This window comes from Pantherophis guttatus, chromosome 11 (genome assembly GCF_059756535.1).
Source record: "Pantherophis guttatus breed Tessera chromosome 11, ASM5975653v1, whole genome shotgun sequence".
In the NCBI taxonomy this organism is placed as follows: Eukaryota; Metazoa; Chordata; class Lepidosauria; order Squamata; family Colubridae; genus Pantherophis; species Pantherophis guttatus.
In genome coordinates this window covers 25623305-25642587 of record NC_142073.1, presented here as the reverse complement: position 1 = coordinate 25642587, position 19283 = coordinate 25623305, and the positions used below count along the sequence as shown (strand labels likewise).

The following is a 19283-nucleotide window of genomic DNA, read 5'->3' as shown; positions in this document are numbered from 1 at the left end:
GTATTTCCCTTACAGGGTCACCATAAACATTGGTGAGCAGGTTGTGGTGCCTTAAGTAGCAATTTAGAACAGAGTTCTAGGGATATTGCAGGGTTCTGACTGCCTCTATTAATGTTGTTGTTCATCAATGGTCAGGTTAGCATGCAGAGAATTCCCTACCCCAATGCCATGTTAGAGTGCCAGCTTGTTTTTACCTAACCACTTGGCAATCTTCCCAGCATGAGTTCTTCACTTTAAACACCCCGCCTATCTCCATGGGAGCTTCATCAGATTGCAAATGGTGGGTAGAGAAAACAAGTGTTAGGATCCTGCCCCGTACCTTGGCTTTCCAGGGTCATTTGAGGCTTTGTCAGTCTCCTCTTAGGGCTCTTGCAGTCCATATAGACTTCTTGCTGAGTGCAGAAGAGCAGCTGCAGCCACCCAGTCGGAGGACCTAAGACGTAAAAGGTCATGGAGCCACAAACCTGATTTATCTTTTCTTGTGTTTCTTTCAGCAACTGTACCAAATTCTAACAGATTTTGATATTCGGTTTTATATGTATGAATTGCTCAAGGTGAGTGTTCATGATTTTAATTATTAGAAATTTTAAACTGTCTAGTATCTGAAGTTCTTTGAGTGGTTTAAATGAGTGAGCAGAGACATTCATGGTACCTAAATTTACGTTTTCTCAGATGGGGAGCTGTGTAATGATGCCAAATCATTTTTTAAAATTTTCTCCAAAAAATAAAGAGAAAAGAAATCGGAAAGTTTGCAATCAGGCTTGAGAAAGACACCGATGACTTTGCTTCAGCATTAAAGACATCTGAATGTTGGTTGAGATCCAAAACATTGCAGAATCAGAATTGAACACATGTGGGGCTAAAGCCTTTGGTTGGTTCATATATCACTCTAATTTATCTTTAGTCTATTGAGTAAACGCCAACTGACCTAGTTTACATAATACTCCAAGCTTTAAAGAATAATTCACAATTAACTTAAATTCACAATTAACTGTTATCTTTAAAGAATAATTCACAATTAATTACTCTATGCTTTAAATAATAATTCACAATTCAATTTATTTATTTATTTATTTATTTATTTTTCATATTTGTATACCGCCCTACTCCCGAAGGACTCAGGGCAGTGAACAGCCATAATAAATATAAATACATATAGAAGTTAAAAACTATTAAGAAACAGATTAAGTAATTTAGGCTCAAAGATTAAAAACATCCAAATTTATCTAAAGAGGTTTAAAACCCAATTTAAAAGCCAGTTTAAAAGCCAATTAAAAAGGGAGAGTTAGGCCAGACCAGCTTGTTGGAATAGAAATGTTTTCAGGGCACGGCGGAATATGCGTACGTCTTGGATGTTTCGTAACTCCGGGGGAAGCCCGTTCCAGATGGTAGGTGCCCCCACAGAAAAGGCTCTCCCCCTGGGGGCCGTCAGTCGACATTGTTTGGCCGACGGCACCCTGAGGAGTCCCTCTCTATGGGAGCGAACTGGTCGGTGAGAGGCTACTGGTGGCAGGAGGCGGTCTCGTAAGTACCCTGGTCCTGAGCCATGGAGCGCTCTAAAGATAGTAACCAAAACCTTGAAGCGCACCCGGAAGACCACTGGGAGCCAGTGCAGCTCACGCAGGAGGGGGGTTACATGAGAGCGCCACATTGCTCCCATTACCACCCGCGCGGCTGCATTCTGGACCAGTTGGAGCCTTCGGGTGCTTCTCAAGGGGAGCCCCATGTAGAGAGCATTACAATAATCCAGGCGTGAGGTGACAAGGGCGTGAGTGACCGTGCGTAACGAGTCCTGATCCAGAAAGGGATGCAACTGGCGAATCAGGCGAACCTGATAAAAAGTCCTCCTGGCTACGGCCGTCATATGCTCTTCAAAAGACAGCCGTGAGTCCAGGAGGATACCCAAGTTGCGAACCCCATCTGTGGGGGCCAACGACTCGCCCCCAATAGTCAGAGATGGCGCCAACTGACTATATCGGGACGACGGAAACCACAGCCTTATGGAACCAAGGTATAAGTTTCTGTCTATGGAGGGATGCACAAAATTAACGGACTTGGGTACAGATCTCCAGAAGGGCCATGCTTTGAATTCCCAATAGTTTAATGTATTTTAGACTTCATGCTTCTGGACATGCTTCTTCATGCTTTGTTCCCAGGTCAGTTAATTTTGCATAGGATGGAACCATGGCACAGCCAGTGCAGCCCCCCACCCCCGGTACATTTTGATTTTCTTCTCTGTCCCACTCCGTCCCAAATAACTGCCATGCAGGAGATGGGGAATGGGGGTCTTTCTTCTGCCTGCTCTTGCCCGTTATTTGCTTCCACTTAAGTTTCTGGAAGGTAGAGCAAACTCTAAAGAACGTGTGGGCACAGAAGGCACAACATGGGAGTTAGTAATATAGAAGTAAAATCAAAGACCCTTGTTGGCACCCCAGTAGCATTTCTGCTTGAAGCGTTTGTTTTGAGAACAGGTTGTTCCTGCCCTGTTAAGGAGGTTCCCCGGAGGAAGGGCTGGGCACAGATCTTGAGATACTGGGTGTCTGTTGTGCCCAGGCTGGGTTTACTCAAGCTAAAATCTGGGCAACATTGGCCCACACTTACTCTTTCAGGAGCCAGAAGATGATTATTTCTTGAAAACGTTGATACTTGGAACTAAGTGTCTAACCAGATACTATGCAAAAGAAAGGGATAGGGAAAGAAGGGGAAAAGATGAGCCCATCTGGCAGAGAGCAGCATCAAGCCATTGGGTGCTGATCCAGACTGGGAAAGGCAGGCTTGCTCTGGGGAGTTGCAGGGGTCCTGGTGAGCTGGTGAAAGGGCTCTCCCATCCGCCCCCCTTGCTTCTGCAGCCATCTCAAATGGCCTTGGGAGGGGGCTTCCCAGTCTTGAACCAGCTGCTGATTCCTTTGTGAGTGGGGCTGGTGCCTGGTTGTGCCTTCCAGGTTAACCATTGTGCTTCCAAGTTTTTTTAAAAAATATATTTTTGACTTTTTTTGCATTTGGTTTTTGTAATATTTTGTTTTAGTATTGTTGTTCATGGCGCAAAGCCATTTGGAGTTGGACAGCATTACAAGCATAATTTCTAAGCAAATATTTTTTTCAGGCCTTGGATTACTGTCACAGCATGGGGATCATGCATAGAGATGTCAAGCCCCACAATGTCATGATAGACCATCAACAAAAAAAGGTAACGCTTCTGAAAGGCATCGGAGGGGCCCCATCACCCTCCATGCATCAGAGCTGGGTGGCACAAATATCTTAAGGAATAGAATCTTTATTGATTAAGTTATTTAACCATGTCAATTATATAAAACTAATAAAAGTATATCAATGATAGAAAACAGTAGGATATGTTCAGAGTAAGTCATCACCCCTACAGTTAACCTCAATCTGATCTAAATATTTTGTCCTCTTCAAAATGTCCTTCCCTGCAAAAAGTAAAACTGTTTCTCTTGAATGCTCCAATATTTTTGAGTTTTTCAATAAGAATCAGAATCAGAATAGAGCTGGAAGAGATCTTGGAGGTCTTCTAGTTCAAGCCCCTTCTCAAGCAGGACACCCTATACCATTCCAGACAAGTGACTGTCCAGTGTCTTAAAAACCTCCAGTGATAAAGCGCCCACAATGTCTGAAGGCCAGCTGTTCCACTGGTTAATTGTCCTCATTGTTAGGAAGTTTCTCCTCAATTCCAGGTTGCTTCTCTCCTTGATTAGTTCCTTTTCTCTTTGGGACCCAGCCATCCCTGTGCTTCCCCAGCAGGTCTCCTGGACCTACTTGGCACCTTCCATTTCCTTTCCGGTTCTTTGTCTCCTTTCCTTTTGACATCCTCTAGTCTAACGCTGAATCAGGCCAGGAAAATGGGCTTCCTCCCCCTTTGTGCCATGTGAATGTTGGATGCAGCTGGTTTTGAATCCTTAGGAGGAGAAACTTGAGAATAAGGTGGGAAACCCAGCTTGTGCTTGGAGGCAGACCTGGTGCCTGTTGCAGAAGCTTCCCTCTTGCAGTTGACTTTGTGGATAGAAGCTGATGGGAGCCTTCTGGCTTAGATGTCCCCAACAGGCATCTGGTCCGTTTTCTAACAGTGAACTTTCTTTAGGTGAGTCTGGTGAGTCACCCAGCAATTCTCAATCAGACTGGTAGTACAGGACTAAATTTATCAGGCCGAACAGAAGGGCAGAATGGAGCTGTTGGACAGTCTTCATTTGCCAGAGTGTATTCAGTAGCTGACCGTTTTGTCTGTTCACAGTTGCGGCTGATAGACTGGGGCTTGGCAGAATTCTACCATCCAGCTCAGGAATACAATGTCCGGGTAGCTTCGAGGTACTTCAAAGGGCCAGAGCTTCTTGTGGACTACCAAGTAAGATTTGCCCTCCATTGTGGGTCTTGCTCTGAGAAACTGATGTGTGTCAATGCTACTTTCCACTCCTCCCCACAGAAAAAAGGGTTAGCGGGGTTTGCCACAAATATATAAAGAAATGAAATTTTAAAACAGATTAAAAATATGGGATAAAACCTCATGAGATCTGGCAGAAGACACAATGCAGCTTAGTGTGCATTTTGTAGCTGCCGTTTTCCCCTCCCCCCCCAACTAGTGCAGTTTATGATACCAGGAGCTTAAGTTGTGTGCTGGCAAAATATATTTTAGGAACATTTGGGAAACCATTGAGTATCCTGTAGTTGTGCTACAGATGTGATAGCCCCAGCCCAAACTGCCTTGCTGTGTCCCTTAGGCTGGGATGTTAGGCTGGCAGGCTTTTCCAGCCTGCCAGAAAGGAAAAGACCAGCTCTCTTTCCAAATCAGTTACTGGTATCGTCAAGAGGGATGTTTTTGGTAACACATCTGAACCATTGAAAGCCACCTGGCCCCAGACTCCTCCTAGGTGTGCAGGAAATACCTGGTTGCCAAAGGAGGTCTTGACGACACTGGGTGGGAGGAAAGCAAAACAAGGGCCTTAAAGACACGAGAACGGGTTCCCTTTGGCCGAGAGTTCCTGTTCACTGGAGTGCCCGCTCCTCTTTGGCCCGTTAGGTGGTCATTCTGGATGCACTTCCTGAAGTTCAGGAGCTTTGCACAGGGAGCATCATCCCTTGGGTAGATTTGGGTAGAAGCACAGACAAAGGAAAAGGGAATCAGGAGGTAATATTAGCACAGAAGAGGCAACTGGACCCGACTGCCTGGGGCCAAACCTGAGTATGTGCCGTGTGTTCCTGATCTGCGTTGAGCACCTCTTGGAAACTGGTGGTGGCTGTCCATTCCGATAACACACAGCCTGGAGGGAGAAGCAGAGAGCCTTGGCTGGAATTCATTTTTGAAACCGCTGCCTTCCCTGGTGCTGGACAGAACTCTTACATAAAAGGTGACAATAGCATGTTTTAAAATTTAGTGGAAAGTGAAGAAGGCAGAGTGGACATTAGCGTGCATTTTCATAGTTTTCTTTCTGCTGTTTCCTCTCCTTCCCAGATGTATGACTATAGTTTAGACATGTGGAGCTTAGGCTGTATGCTGGCCAGCATGATCTTCCGGAAAGAGCCCTTTTTTCACGGTCAGGACAACTATGACCAGGTGAGAAACAGTGGGGCAAGGGCGACTGGGGTCTCCAGCATCTGCCGTTTGCTGCGCTTTTTAGTGGAGATCAAAACCGAAGAATCTCTGAATCAGGCAAAGCTCTTCCAGCCTTTGGCAGAACCAATGGTGTCTCTCTTGGGGATGCTACAAATGGCACTCAGAAGTTGTAACTGAGGCCAACCAGAAATAAGAAACCAACCAACATTCATTATGTAATAAGACTTTCAAAGTGATATCAAATTAATAACAACACACAACCACTTATAATTAGACAGAATCCATGTTCATTTTGAAATACTTTGTATATTATAAAGAACATTATCTTTCCAAAACAAAGATCACTGATCTGCTGTGAAGTATTTTAAGGTGGGTAGTTGAGTTTGATACTTGTTTTGGTTCCTTTTAAAGACAAATTCCACAAATTTAGCTTATTGTATTTTAAACCACAATTCCATGCTAGAATTTATTTTGGAATTCTCTTATGCTGCATTCAGATATTCTGTGCCCGAATATCTCTTAACTGTCATTGTTCTGCTCCTGACAAAGCAACAGTCAAGAAGACTCAGACTGGGCCATTCCTTGGCTTTCAGGAGCCAGGCTTCTGCTCACAGGTTTTGACAAGCCTTGTTTGAGTAAGCTTGTGACTCTTAGAAGGGATGACATATCTGAGAATACTCTTGGTCTATCAAGAACCACTTTGGAGTAGCTTCTTTTTAATGGAGGTGGTGAGGCTTGAACCTGGGAGCATATTTCTCCATCGACCATACTCTGGCTGAAGTCCTTCCATAGTCCTTCTCTATGGGTGAGAATAACTTCCAGAACTATCAAGGTTACTGGAGAAAGGAAAAACCCTGCATGCAAAACTTGTATAGTTTCAAGTTGTTGGCTCAGGAAAGCAGGTCATTAACCCTTCCGGATTCTCCCTGCGGAAGAGTGGAGCAGGGTCTTATTATTTGTTTTTCTGGTGCTATACATCTATTCTCTGTTGCAGTTGGTTCGCATCGCAAAAGTTCTGGGTACAGATGAATTATATGGTTATCTGAAGAAGTACCATATAGAACTGGACCCCCACTTCAATGATATCTTGGGACAGTAAGTTTATTGTGGCATATTTTTCTCTTGCGTTACCCAGACTGGGACCCTTAGTTTGAAGGATGACACCAAGTGAGGTGGACTTTCCTGGCAGGCAGACCTTTGGGCCTCTGAGTAGGTGCAGCCTTTCCTTCTTGTGAGAGGGCTTCCAAATACCGTATGGCCAATTCTATAGTCTGTGGATTTCCAGTGCTCAGAGTCTTTACAAGTTCTTTTTCCTCTTCCGGTTTCATGAGGTTTCAATTTCATGACAACCTGTGATTACCTTGACTACATTGTTTACTTTGGAATGCCAGTAAATGCCTCGAGGTATTTGTTGAGGTCTATAGATTGTTGATAGAATCCCCCAGAATTTGGCTCTGCAATTTTTATGGGAATTAGGGTTCCAGATTTCAACATTTCTGGATGTATTGATAATATGAAACTAATATGAGTGTACGGTGCTTATTTTTTTTCCCTTTCTATTCATTTGTGTCCAATTCTCAGAAACTGCCTGGATAAACCCCTGCAATTTTTTTAGCAAGATTTTCAGAAGTGGTTTGTCATTGCCTCCTTCCTAGGGCTGAGAGAGAGGGACTGGCTCAGGGGTGGGTTTCAAAATTTATTGCTACCGGTTCACTCGTGGGCACCGGCACACGACACTTCTGTGCATGTGCAGAATTGTCTGGGCGGGTGGGCGGAGCCTTCCACCACCGCCGCTACCGGTTTGCCTGATCCAGGGCGAACTAGTAGCAACCAACCACTGGACTGGCCCAAAGTCACCAGCTGACTTTGTGACCAAGGCAGGACTAGAACTCATGCGTTTCCTGATTCCTAGCCTCATGACTTAACTACTATACCTAACTGGCTCTCATAATGTTGATAAATAAGTTTTAATTTCTTGGATAAAATCAGAAATAGAGTTGTCCCAAAGGTATTTTTTCAAGAGTCAACTGGACTTTCTTGTTTTTCTTTGACATTTTGCTTCTCATCTAAGAAGCTTCTTCAGCTCTGACTGGATGGTGGGGAATGGAAGGGTTTATATTCCTTGCAGACAGCTGGTCATTTGCATTCTATTAGAGAGCCATTGAGGCCATTTGGAGATCTGTGTCCTCAGGAGTCACCCTGAGAATCTCCATAGACGATCAGAAATAGAGTTCTGCACTGAGTGAGGGGCTAGACTCAGTGTCCCTAATGACCCCTCTTCAACTCTGATTATGCACCATGCTGAATTGTTTCCCTTTGGCTTTTTTTAGCTCTGATGTCCATAGTTAATTTTGGGTTATGTGTAAAACAGGAACTCTGATTTGCCTAATATGTTAGAATCATGGTGTAAATCATTACGTTACACTACCCAAATCACAGAGAGAGCATCCAGATTGAGTGAATGTGTGTGGCTTTGTCTCTCAGGGTTCTTAGCACTCTTTACCTGTAGAAGGCAGGAACCAGAATGCTTCTTATAGTGTCAGAGAGACCCAGCGAGCAAGCATTACGTTCAGTATTTTGAATTCTCACGGAAACCTAAAATTAATGAAAACTTTTACCTCAGATATTGCAATTGCAATTCAGGTTTCAATTCATTTTTTGAATTGGAATTTGAAGGGAGACCCAGAGTCTATCCTGTAACCCACGTTTACTCTAGCTTTCCAAGGTAATATTGAAAGGTTAAAGGTAGCCCAGAAATGCACTGTTTTGTTGTCATGTTCCTTTGATGTAGATCAGTTTTGGACTTCTACTAACAAAGTTATTAGAAGGCCTTTTAGCTTTCATCAGACATGTTAGGATATGATGTGGCTAGTTTTACCTTTTTTAAAATTGGTGTTGTGGTTTTAGTGTATTGTATTGTATTGTGGGTTTTCCCCTTAGGAATACCATGTTTGATTTTCACAGTATACAATATATATTGTATATTGTGGAAGATAGTTCATATTTAACAGATATTTTATGTTTGAGAATTGGGCTTAATGTACCTTCCAGAATACATATTAGATTTGTTAGCTAGTTAAAATGTAGGTTTAAATGAATACCACAAAAATAAGAAACAGCTAAATTATTTCTGTGATTCTGTTGATAAAAACTAACCGCCAAGGAAATTTGATCTTGCGGTAATGAAAAAAGGAAAAAAATGCCTTTGCAAAAGAACCCAACTTGCCAACTGCATTGCTGAGCATCTACGTTCCTGCACCTGCCTCCTCTTCGTTCCCCTCAGCCCCGGCTTCTCCCCTCTGCTTTCAGGCACTCGCGGAAGCGCTGGGAGAATTTCATCCATAGTGAAAACAGACACCTAGTCAGCCCAGAAGTCTTGGACCTTCTGGACAAACTCCTGCGATATGACCATCAGCAGAGATTGACGGCCAAAGAAGCCATGGAACACCCCTATTTCTGTAAGTATTGGGGGGAGATATGGAAATGCAGGTGCCTATTCAGCATTTCTTTATCAGAAGAAACTCCATTTCTTTATCTTTGGAAACTCCAATTGCTTTGCTATGTGGGAATATTTTCAGAAAACTTTCTACATCCGTATTTTGCAAAACCATTTTATCTTGGTCATTGATTACTAAAGTGCCACCATAGGTTGCAGCAGAGATGGGGCTGCTGTCTTAGAAATAATTATCCAAAGGATGTGGGTAAATTTAGAAAGTAAATTTAGGAAGACATTTTTTAGAATTTAGGATGCAATCCCAATCTTTGAAAATACAAGATGTTCTAACAGGGCTAAATATTTGATTTAATTATGTTTATTTAAATGTATTTGGTTTTTGGAATATCTGTTCTCATAACGAAAGTTTTTAGGATTCAGATTTTTCCTGCTACATGCATTACAGTACAAATCAAGAATACTTGCTAAACCCCTTGTTCCCAAGCATCTACAGATTTAAAAGGCAGTGATAGCCACTGAGATAAATCTTTCCAGAAATGGCATTTTGGGTCTCCTCATTCAGCATCAGGAGAAAGCAGAAAGGCCCAGGCACCCGTAGAAAATAGGCCTGGGAGCCTGTTTGGACTGAGGAGTTCAGCTTCCGTTGGAAGCTCCCTTGCTGAATTGCTTGGGCTTGTTTGGTATATAGACGCTTACTGGATCACATCAACAATTCTTCCCCACTAATGGCTAGCTGAAAATGCAGAGGTAGCAAGCAGGAGGAGAATGGGGAATGCAGAAGACCACAAGAGCATTGTGAAATTATAGTGCCAAGGCTTTGTTTTCAGTCCATCTGCTAAGCACTGAAAGTTACAGAGTGAACAGTTTTATGTGCCCGTAGGCTGCCCATTGAATAATATGTTAGTACAGCTTCATTTATTTCATTTGAAGGCATTAAAGCAGCTTAAAGCAATTCTTAAAAACTCAAAAAGTTTTAGGGATATGCCTAGGTTTCATCACAGATGGTCTTAGTGTCTCATTATATACTGTACTTCTAAATATGAGTTACCTAAAAGAAGTCAAAGGTGAATTATTGCTGAAGAGCATCATTTTCCCAGAAAATTGTCAGGTATAGCAGGTCTCCTGGCAAGAGTGTGGAGAGGAAATGTTTGCATTGGATAAGTCCTCCTCCAGGAAATCCAGGCTGGGAATACCTGCTACCCCAAAGCAGAGCCAGATGCATTATGACGGGTTCTTTGGGTTCCAGCAACTCTCCTCTCTTCTATCTCCACAGACCCAGTTGTGAAGGAGCAATCCCAGCCTGGCTCTGATAGCCCTGTGCTCTCCAGTAGCCTCACAGCCACACGATGAAGTTTGGGTAACAACGGGTAATTCCAGAGGTTTACAAATACAAACACACCCTTCTGCCACCTAAGGAAGGGATGAACCCAGCCCCTCTCTGCCCAGCAGAAGCCTCATCTTGAAGAGAGCTAAGGCTTAGCCGCCCTCTCTCTTCAGCACTTGTGGCTATCCCAACTTCCTTTGTGTGTTACCAAAGTCCTGATCCCAATGGCTGTGTAAGATTTACATGGATCCGAGGGTGTCCAAAGGTCTGCATGACTGACTCAAGGATGATTCTGCAGTTTCCTAATCTGCCTTTCCTAACCTCCTGTTGGGCCACCTTCGTTTTCCCCCTCCCATGTGCACTGGGATGTAGCCTGTCTGCATAGAAACAGACCCTTCTGGGGTCATCAGCAAGTGCGGACCTGTGCATGGGGAGGCCCCCCTCCCCCCTCCTGTGGTTTGGGCCCTTCACCCCCCACAAATCAGAAGTCTTGGTAACGAATTGAGTCAGTCAAGTTAATCTGCATCAAGACCCATTCAAAACAGGCAGCCGTTGAGGGAACCCAGTTACTTTTTTCCCTTGTAGGGAACTGCCAGCCTGAGCTTGAAGAAAAGTTGTTCTTTGAGACGGAACAAGAGCTTTTTTCTAGTGAGGCATGTTCTTATTGCTAAAAAAAGCCAACGGGGCCCATTCCCATCAATGTCAAATTTAGCATTGCTTTGATTACAGCAGGTTTGAATATGTGAAGAAGCAAAGAGGGAGGGGTTTCTGCAAAGAAAGCAGTCAGATTCTGGAAGCAGAAACTGGGGGTTGCCCAGAGTTGGTCTGCAACAAACCTGCCCCGTCGCATTTGCACATGTCCAGCCCTGCCTTGGAGCCCTTGGGGTGCAGTCCTCTCCCTGGGGGGGGCATGGGTGAAATGCTCCTTTTGGTTTCTTTCCCCTCCCCCCCCCCATTGGGTCTCTTTTGAGCCCTTTAGTTCAACCCCACCTTTGGGGAGATTATATTGTGTGATTCTGGTGACTTCGTAAACCTAAATTCACACATTTTTGTCACCATGCTTAAATACAGAATTTTTTTCTTTATTACATTGTCAGATATTTAATTTTAAATGATGCAGTTAGACTGTTTCTATTTGAAGCATCTGTTTACATTCCATATCCCAGTAATGATATGTTGGCATTGACATCAGGTCAGATCCATTTGTACGATTCACTGGAACCAATAAATCTCTATGTACAAACTTGTGTTTTCCTTCCTCTCGTCTCCGAGGCTTCTCTGGAGGGAAAGACTGGTTCAGGCCTGAGGTTTTGCATAGGGAGTTAAGAGGAACGTCTTATTGTTGACCTCCATTTAAAAGCTAAAAGAATTAAGCTGAGTTTGGCAGACCAATTCAGTAGCTGCTTTCCTGCACTCTGTGGACTCCCAGCTATGTGGAGTTTCTAGTGGGTGTAAGAAGAAAAAGTGTTCCTCCGGCTCTCAAAGTAGTCTGAGCTGTGGCTGTTTCTCTCTTGCCTTTGTGGTTTGCAAGTTTTTCTTTAAAAAAAACCATGATTTACATTTATAAATTCCTGATGTTATAAATACATTTATAAGTTTCTTATTTTTCTCTGCCTGGGAAGAATGAGAATGAAAATACTCAGGCTGGTTGAAGCAGCCCATATTTGTGTCGATTTTGAAGTGTTTCATAATCTAGGCGGCTAGAATGATGGGGCACTTTGCAAGGTTTGTGCACTCTCGGAACATTCAGGAAGGTTGCAAGACTTCAGCCTTTTCACCAGCTCTTTGCTCCCAGGGCTTAGAAGCAGCACAAAGGGGATAGCTTACAACCATCCACTTGGTCAAAGTTAAAACAGCACTAAAATAAGTGACTTACAACTGATTTTCCCAGTTAATGACCATTGCAGCATCTCCATGGTCATGGGATCAAAATTCAGACGCTTGATGACTGACTCATATTTATGACAGCTGCAGTGTCCCATGATCCCCTTTTGAGATCTTCTGACAAGCAAAGTCAATGGGGGAGCCAGATTCACTTAACAACCAGGTTACTAACTTATCAACTGAAATGATTCACTTAACGATATGGCAAGGAAAGTCATAAAATGGGTGAAATTCACTTAACAACTGTCTCAGTTAGCAACAGAAATTCTGGGTTCAGTTGTGATCATAAGTCAAAGAGTTCCTGTAAAGAAGATACAAACAATTTTTGTATTAAGGCAGATGAGACCCTCTGCTTTAGGGTACCTGTTCAAGCAGTGCATTTGCAAAACTAGCAGCAGGAAGCAAAGCTCTCAGGTGCCATCAGTCCCAGTATAATGAAACATCTGCTGTATCCTATTTATTTTCCTAATGGAAATAGAACTTCATGGAAAGTTGTACTCTGTTGCCTTTGTGAGTCTGGGCTGTTTCTGCAGAACTCACAACCATGCTGTCACCTGCAGGAGTGGCCCCATAGAAAACTTCAGCAAAGGGATCTGCATCTTTTAATAGAAACCAATGGGTTCAGTCCTCATTGGGGCTAGAAACACTTAACTTGAAAGGAGGGCCCATCTCTGCTTGCTTTGATGCTCTCTGGGCTTGCTTGCTTGTTTGCTTGCCTTGACCAGGTAAGGTTATAGCTCACCTGTGTATCCTCAGGCAGCATAAGCTGCTGCAAATAAGAAAAAGGGCTGCTTCAAATTCCTTCAAATTAAAGAGAAAACCGCACCAGGAATAGAAATTATAGTGGAGGCCAATCTGCAAGGACTTTTGAAAGCCACCTCGTAATCAGCCTGAATATCTGGCAGCAGTTCTGCTTGCCTGGTTGCTCCAGTGCAGGCGTTGAAGGAGATGCCCCTGCAAGGCCTCTGCCCGTTCCAAGTGCCCTGGCAGGAAATGAAGTCACGGAGAGTCAGGATTGGGCCCAACCAAGCACCCTTAACATCGGCAAGAGACAAAAGCAGCACCCCCCTCCCCCCTGCATTGGCAGTTGTTTCTGTGACCCAGACAGGGTTTCCTCACCACCATAGGAGCTTTTGCTGCCAACATTATTTCCATTGACAAAAATGGATAACATCATGTTGAGTTGTCCTAGATCCAGCCTGGCAGCAGGCACAAATATGCTTTGAATGTCCCAGTGGAGGTGAAAGGGATGTTGCTACCTTAGACCAGGGGAGCCGGTCCAACGTGGCACGGAGGGAACCATAAACTCCTGAACGGGTCTTTCACTGGAAACTTGCTGTGGCCACAATTGCCACAATGCCTGGCTCTTTCCAGACGGAAGGTTGAGCTGGCAGCTGGATTGCTCCTTCCGTGGAGCGGGGCCACAGCCTGGGATTCCTGGGTGCCCCAGGTCTGATCATGCCACCCCTGAGCCTCCAGAGCTGGAGGCAGCAAATTCGGAAGCCCCCAAAGGTTACAGCAGGACATTCCAAGGATGCAGCAATACTTTTTTTCTTCGCTGCAGTTGCATCCGTTGCCTTCCTGGGAGGGGCGGCTAGATGACCTCTAGGCCCCTTCTGGAGAGCCATTCTGATTTCCTCCTGCTGTGAATCCACCTGGAGGGCGCCGGGTTGGGGAATCGTTTTAGAGGCCCGGCAGCCCCGCCTTTCGGTTCCGGGGAACCCTCCCCCTTTCTGAATTTCAGGGGCGGGGTTTGTGAGCCCCTCGCCCCGCCCCTGGTTGCCGCGGCGACAAGAGGTCTCCGACAACACAGGGCGGGAGGCAAAACGAGTCCCGTTCGAAAGTAGTCCGTCTCCTGGCGACGGGGCACCGCTTGAAAGCGGCCGGCGCCGGCGGAGCGGTTTCTTGGGCGCCTGTCTCCCTCCGCGCCGGGGCCTCGGCGTGAGGGAGGCGCGCGCGAGGCGGCTGACAGGCGGCCGGTCCTGAGGCGCCCAGCGGAGCAGCCCCCGCGGCGACGGGATGTTCAAGAACACGTTCCAGAGCGGCTTCCTGTCCATCCTCTACAGCATCGGGAGCAAGCCGCTGCAGATCTGGGACAAGAAGGTGCCGGCCGGCGGCTGGGCCTGGCGGGGAAGGGCCTCCTCGGCCTCGCCCGCTTTGCGCGGCCGCTTGAGCGGGGCGGGGAGCCCGAAGGCGCCGGGCGGAGGGCTGGGCAGGCCGCGCGGGGGTCCGGCCAGGCGGGCGACGGTTGCTCCTCTCGCTTCCCTCGCAGGTGCGGAACGGCCACATCAAGCGAATCACCGACAATGACATCCAGTCGCTGGTGCTGGAGATCGAGGGCACCAACGTCAGGTAGGAGGCGGCGGCGGCGGCCTTTCCGGGAGGAGCTGCCTCGGGACTTCTCTGCTGGCTCCCACCGGCAGGCCTGGAGGTCGCCGTTGGGGGATGGGAAGGGGGGGCTGGGGGTCGCCAAAGGCCGCTCTCTTCCCTCCGCAGCACCACCTACATCACGTGTCCTGCCGACCCAAAGAAGACGCTGGGGATCAAGTTGCCATTTTTGGTGATGATCATCAAAAACCTGAAGAAGTACTTTACTTTCGAAGTGCAGGTTGGTGTGCAGCGTTGTCCAGAGGGTGACAGCCAGAAGGAGCAGAATCCTGGCTCCCCCCTGGGGATCTTCCCACACCCCACCCACCCACCCCGGGGCTGGGGGGGGGGTCCGGCTGCCCTTCATCTTACTCCTCCTCAATGGCATCCCCATACTAGCCGAAGGGTCTCCTTCTCTTAGGTGCTGGATGATAAAAATGTGCGCCGACGGTTCCGTGCCAGTAACTACCAAAGCACCACCCGGGTCAAGCCTTTCATCTGCACCATGCCCATGCGCCTGGATGATGGCTGGAACCAGATCCAGTTCAACTTGTCGGACTTCACTCGCCGGGCCTATGGCACCAACTACATTGAGACCCTGAGAGTCCAGGTAGAGAGTTTGAGGGCCGAAAGCTTCCCGGGCTGTGATTAATTCCTAGTGATGCCAATGAAGTTACTTCTCCTTAAAAAGGTTTGGTATACCAAAGGGGGAGGGGGCCAGGAAGAGAAGAAAAACATGTCTCTCTGGAGAGCTGGTCCTCCTGACTGTTGGGTAATCGGATAATTCTTCCAATCAAGTTGTGTTATAAAATATATTCTGTAGCAATTTCCTTTGTCCTGTTAATTTCACAAACTAAAAAAGCATACTTTTATTAAAGCCAAGGAATCTTCTGAGCAAAACTATAGGAGAGAACATTTGTTTTAAGGAACTACAGCCTCTTCATATGAGCCAATGTTGGGTTTTGAGGATGGCATCTTCAACAGTTATTTGAATTCCCAAAATATCAAATTGACACAAAATAATGCATAAAGAAAGAAGCAGGACTTGTTTTTAAAAGTCAGTGGGATGAGGTTCTGTTATTTCCTGTTACAAAATTTACCAATAATGTAAGATGGACCACTTAAAATTTCATTTATTGCTTCAAAGGGCTTTGATATTTTTTAAAAAATACTAATATCTAATTTTAATTCAAGATACTCTTTTCCTTAGGAATGTTTAAAAGGTTTTATAATCATTATTCTTTTACAAAAGCAAAAGTGAGAATGGGCTCATAACTCCCATTTTTCTTTTTACAAAGAAATGTACCACAAGATGATCCTCTATTTTGTTTGTGGTTTAATTTGTCTTTGGGCACACTAGAGTACAGTTACACATCAACCCCAGTTTGACCTTTGGGCTGAATTAAAACAGGGGAACGGATCCAAATTTGGAATAGCAGCCCATGCAGAACAAATGAGAGTGAATAGCTCAGTTGATAGGATTAGGCATAAATGTTTGTTATTGGAGGATCTGTAATTTGTCAGGGAACACAGAACGCCCCTTTCTTTCTGTAAAAAAATCAGGCAATTATAACATCTTTTGATAGCGATGAGTCAACAACTTCAGAACTTGTCAACACTGAAGGATCTAGGCTTTTCATCAAAGGACATTTCCAGTGAGTTTTGTGCAACTTCTCAGCATGGATATGGGTAGAAGAAACCCTTGAGTGGAAAAGAAGTTCTTTGCACTCAGGAGCTCTGGGTCCATCTGAAAGGGAGCTCTTGGGCAGTGGATCTGCACGACTGCCACTAGAAGCTCACTAGGTAGTTGAGCCTTGTAGGGAAGTTCAAAAGGCTTTGGCCGTGATTGTTGAAACTATTGTTTGCATAAGCCCTCTAACTATCCAGAAGTAAAGGTCCAGATTGGAGATGCCATCCAATAAATAAATAGTCCTTTGCCTGCTTGATTTTGTTCTCCAGGAACTAGGCTGTAAAAATTTGATAATTTGGTTTGAATGAAACGCCAGGCCATTTTTAGATGGTAGGATTTGAAGTAGGTCTTGCTGCATCTTCAGATATGATTTCCTTTTCAGATCCATGCAAACTGTCGCATCCGCAGAATTTACTTCTCTGACAGACTTTACTCTGAGGACGAGCTTCCTGCTGAGTTCAAACTTTACATTCCTGTCCAGAACAAGGCAAAGGTGAGCAGGTGGGGGATGGATGGGATGTTCTGTTCCGTGAAGAGTCCTACAACTACAAGTTTCATTAGGGCAGTTGTGGATGAGAGACCCATATTTGCATTTGGTGCTCTTAGCAAAAATGTGTGAGGCCAAGAAATTGCTTGTTCTCTATGGAGGATGGTGTCTTGCTTGTGTTCCCAAAATAAATTCTGGAAAGGCTCCCTCTGCCAATGTTCAAGCACTGCTCAGTGCAGGAATTCACTCGGAAGCATCTCCCCAGAGAAATGGCTGTCTAGTCCCCGAATGAAAAAGAGACTACACTTCTCTTTAGTCTCCCCTTTGAGCTGCTCTTCCTGTTAGAATGTTTTTCTAGCATTCAACATTTGAAGGAGGCATTTTAGTAAAGGAGTTGGTCTCTCACAGTCTGTGGGCACTGCTGCTGTTGTGAGAATGCACAGCTCAGGGGCCCTGAGAGGTTTAGGGAGCCCAGCAGGTTCCCCCTCAGCAGGCCACATTTCAAATCCCAGTTTCATAGTGGTTGAGCGCCATGTTCCCAACAAATCCTGTCTTGTGTTTCTAGAGATGTATGCTGCCCAAAGAGTTGACTTTTTCTGTCCAAGTAAAAGATTGCTACGTGTATATTGAATAACATTGTCTCTTTGCACATGTTGCCCAATGCAGCAATGATGGCGTGATGGGAAGCCTCCGGCAGAAACAATGTGAAGATGCTGATGGAAGAGTATTTTTTTTTAATTAGAAACAAAATGTAGGTGTGGATTTCCTTGAGTAACTATATTTAATAACAGTTGGTATCTGTGATGCTGGGACCAAACAAAACAAAATATATCATTGTTCCGTGTGAGAGATGGATCGGGCTCCACTTTGAAGTTGTGGATCACTCCTAGGGAGACCATGAATCGTGGAACTGATTTGCCTAGCAAGTGGAGGCTTTTGTTGAAGCAGTTCTGAAACCCTGGTGCCCTCACAGATGCCAGTGGTTTCCTTCTTTGCTGTCTCTGTGTTTGCCCCAAGTGCGTGTGAGCTACTCTTGTCCTGGAAGCTGCTATTAAATATTTGATTTTCTTTGTAAGGCTGTGCTTGGTCTCTCTTGGCCATTCGGAGCCAAAGGTTCCTCCCTGCCAGTGCAGTGTAAAAGCACAGGTTGACAGCTTCTCTGTACACCAAGGATAGGTGTAGAGTCCACAAATTAAACTGAACCATAATAGTTGGTCCATAAATCATGCTAAGCCACAATACATTTTTGCTTCTTGCTATGTGTCCCTCCTGAGCAACAGAAATGGGCATTTTATTGATTGGAAAAGCAAAGGCAGCCTTTGTCTTTGAGGAGACCTAATGGGCAGGGCTGCTTCCAGTCCCTCTAGAACAGTGATGGCTAACCTTTTTGCCGTCGTGCCAAAAGCGGGGGAGCATGGGGGGGTTGTGCGCACGGGTGCCCACACCCATAATTCAATGCACCCCCGCCCCACCCCCTTGCGCATGTGCGCGTGACTCCCCACACTTCCCCCGCTTTTGGCACATGACAGCAAAAAGGTTACCAGTGGGCTTTCTTGGAGCCTTTGGAGGATGAAAACTGCCTCCCCACCCCCTGTTTCCCGACTTCTGGTGGCCCAAAAGGCCCAAAAATCAGCTGGCCGGTGCGTGCTGGAGCTGAGTTAGGGCAACATTCATGTGCCCACAGATATAGCTCCATGTGCCATAGGTTCGACATCACAGATCTAGAGGATAGCCAGGCTACAAGAAGTTTGGGCAAGAAGCCTGGCAGAAAGCATCCTTCATAGGTTTGCTGAGCAGCAGGATGGCACTGTAGGAAGAGACCTTGCTAGTCTAAAAGAGATTCTGTCAGCATCTGTCTTCTGGTGACCAGTTGATTTTTTCCGGAATGGCATTTGCAGGCTGGTTCTCCCTGACACTGGAGATGCTTTCTAAACTTTGCTCTTTCATTAATCAAGGGACCATCCCAGATAGCGTGGCTTGGCTTCTGCTACAGACATCTGACAAGGGACAGAGCTGGTCAGTTTTTGTTCTGGTTAGCTTTTGGTTTGCAGCAAGAACAGGGCTTGGATGAGGGGGAACTTAACGCATTCTGATAAAAATTTGACCAAATGTGATGTTGACTGACCATGATTACTTTGGTTTAGTTTGATTGGTTGATTCATATGTTGCAGCCAATAACAAATAAAGTTATAACCAGAAGCTAGCATTGGTTTGTTAAAAACAGATCTTGCCAAATCATTCTTATTTCATTCTTTGACAAAGTGACTAAATTAGTAGACCAGTAAAATGCTGTGGACATAGTATACTTAAATTTCAGTAAGGCATTTGACAAAGTAGACCACAACCTATTTCTTGGTAAGTTAGAAAAAAGTGGCATAGACAGCATCCCCACCAGATGGATTTGTAACTGGCTGACAAACTGTACTCAACAAGTAGTCCTTAATGGGTCTACGTCTACATGGAGGGAAGTAGGCAATGGAGTACCCCAAGGTTCCGTTTTAGGCCCAGGATTCT

The 19283-nt window shown here is 45.3% G+C and overlaps 2 protein-coding genes across 2 annotated transcripts in view; both read left to right on the top strand.

Moving 5' to 3' along the window:
• The window catches only part of CSNK2A2 (casein kinase 2 alpha 2), a 29065-nt gene extending 17481 nt beyond the window's left edge, over positions 1-11584 (top strand). The window contains exons 5-11 of the mRNA XM_087877156.1: positions 495-554; positions 3104-3187; positions 4247-4357; positions 5462-5563; positions 6558-6658; positions 8873-9021; positions 10291-11584. Of these exons, the coding sequence (XP_087733282.1) occupies positions 495-554; positions 3104-3187; positions 4247-4357; positions 5462-5563; positions 6558-6658; positions 8873-9021; positions 10291-10367 (684 nt within the window). The 3' untranslated portion in view covers positions 10368-11584. The remainder of the gene's footprint in view (positions 1-494; positions 555-3103; positions 3188-4246; positions 4358-5461; positions 5564-6557; positions 6659-8872; positions 9022-10290) is intronic.
• Positions 11585-13962: 2378 nt separating this feature from the next.
• Positions 13963-18992, top strand: CFAP20 (cilia and flagella associated protein 20). The gene is made up of 6 exons (XM_034425602.3): positions 13963-14328; positions 14498-14577; positions 14722-14833; positions 15014-15202; positions 16665-16775; positions 17436-18992. The coding sequence occupies exons 1-6, from the start codon at positions 14245-14247 to the stop codon at positions 17439-17441; spliced, it is 582 nt and encodes a 193-aa protein (XP_034281493.1). The 5' UTR covers positions 13963-14244; the 3' UTR covers positions 17442-18992.
• The last annotated feature ends 291 nt before the right edge of the window (positions 18993-19283 follow it).

Excerpts from the sequence above, each read along its gene's own strand:
- CFAP20 (XM_034425602.3), top strand. The coding sequence starts at position 14,245 with ATGTTCAAGAACACGTTCCAGAGCGGCTTCCTGTCCATCCTCTACAGC. Across the intron at positions 14,578-14,721 it reads ATCGAGGGCACCAACGTCAG|CACCACCTACATCACGTGTC; the intron begins GTAGGAGGCGGC and ends TTCCCTCCGCAG. Across the intron at positions 14,834-15,013 it reads ACTTTACTTTCGAAGTGCAG|GTGCTGGATGATAAAAATGT; the intron begins GTTGGTGTGCAG and ends TCCTTCTCTTAG.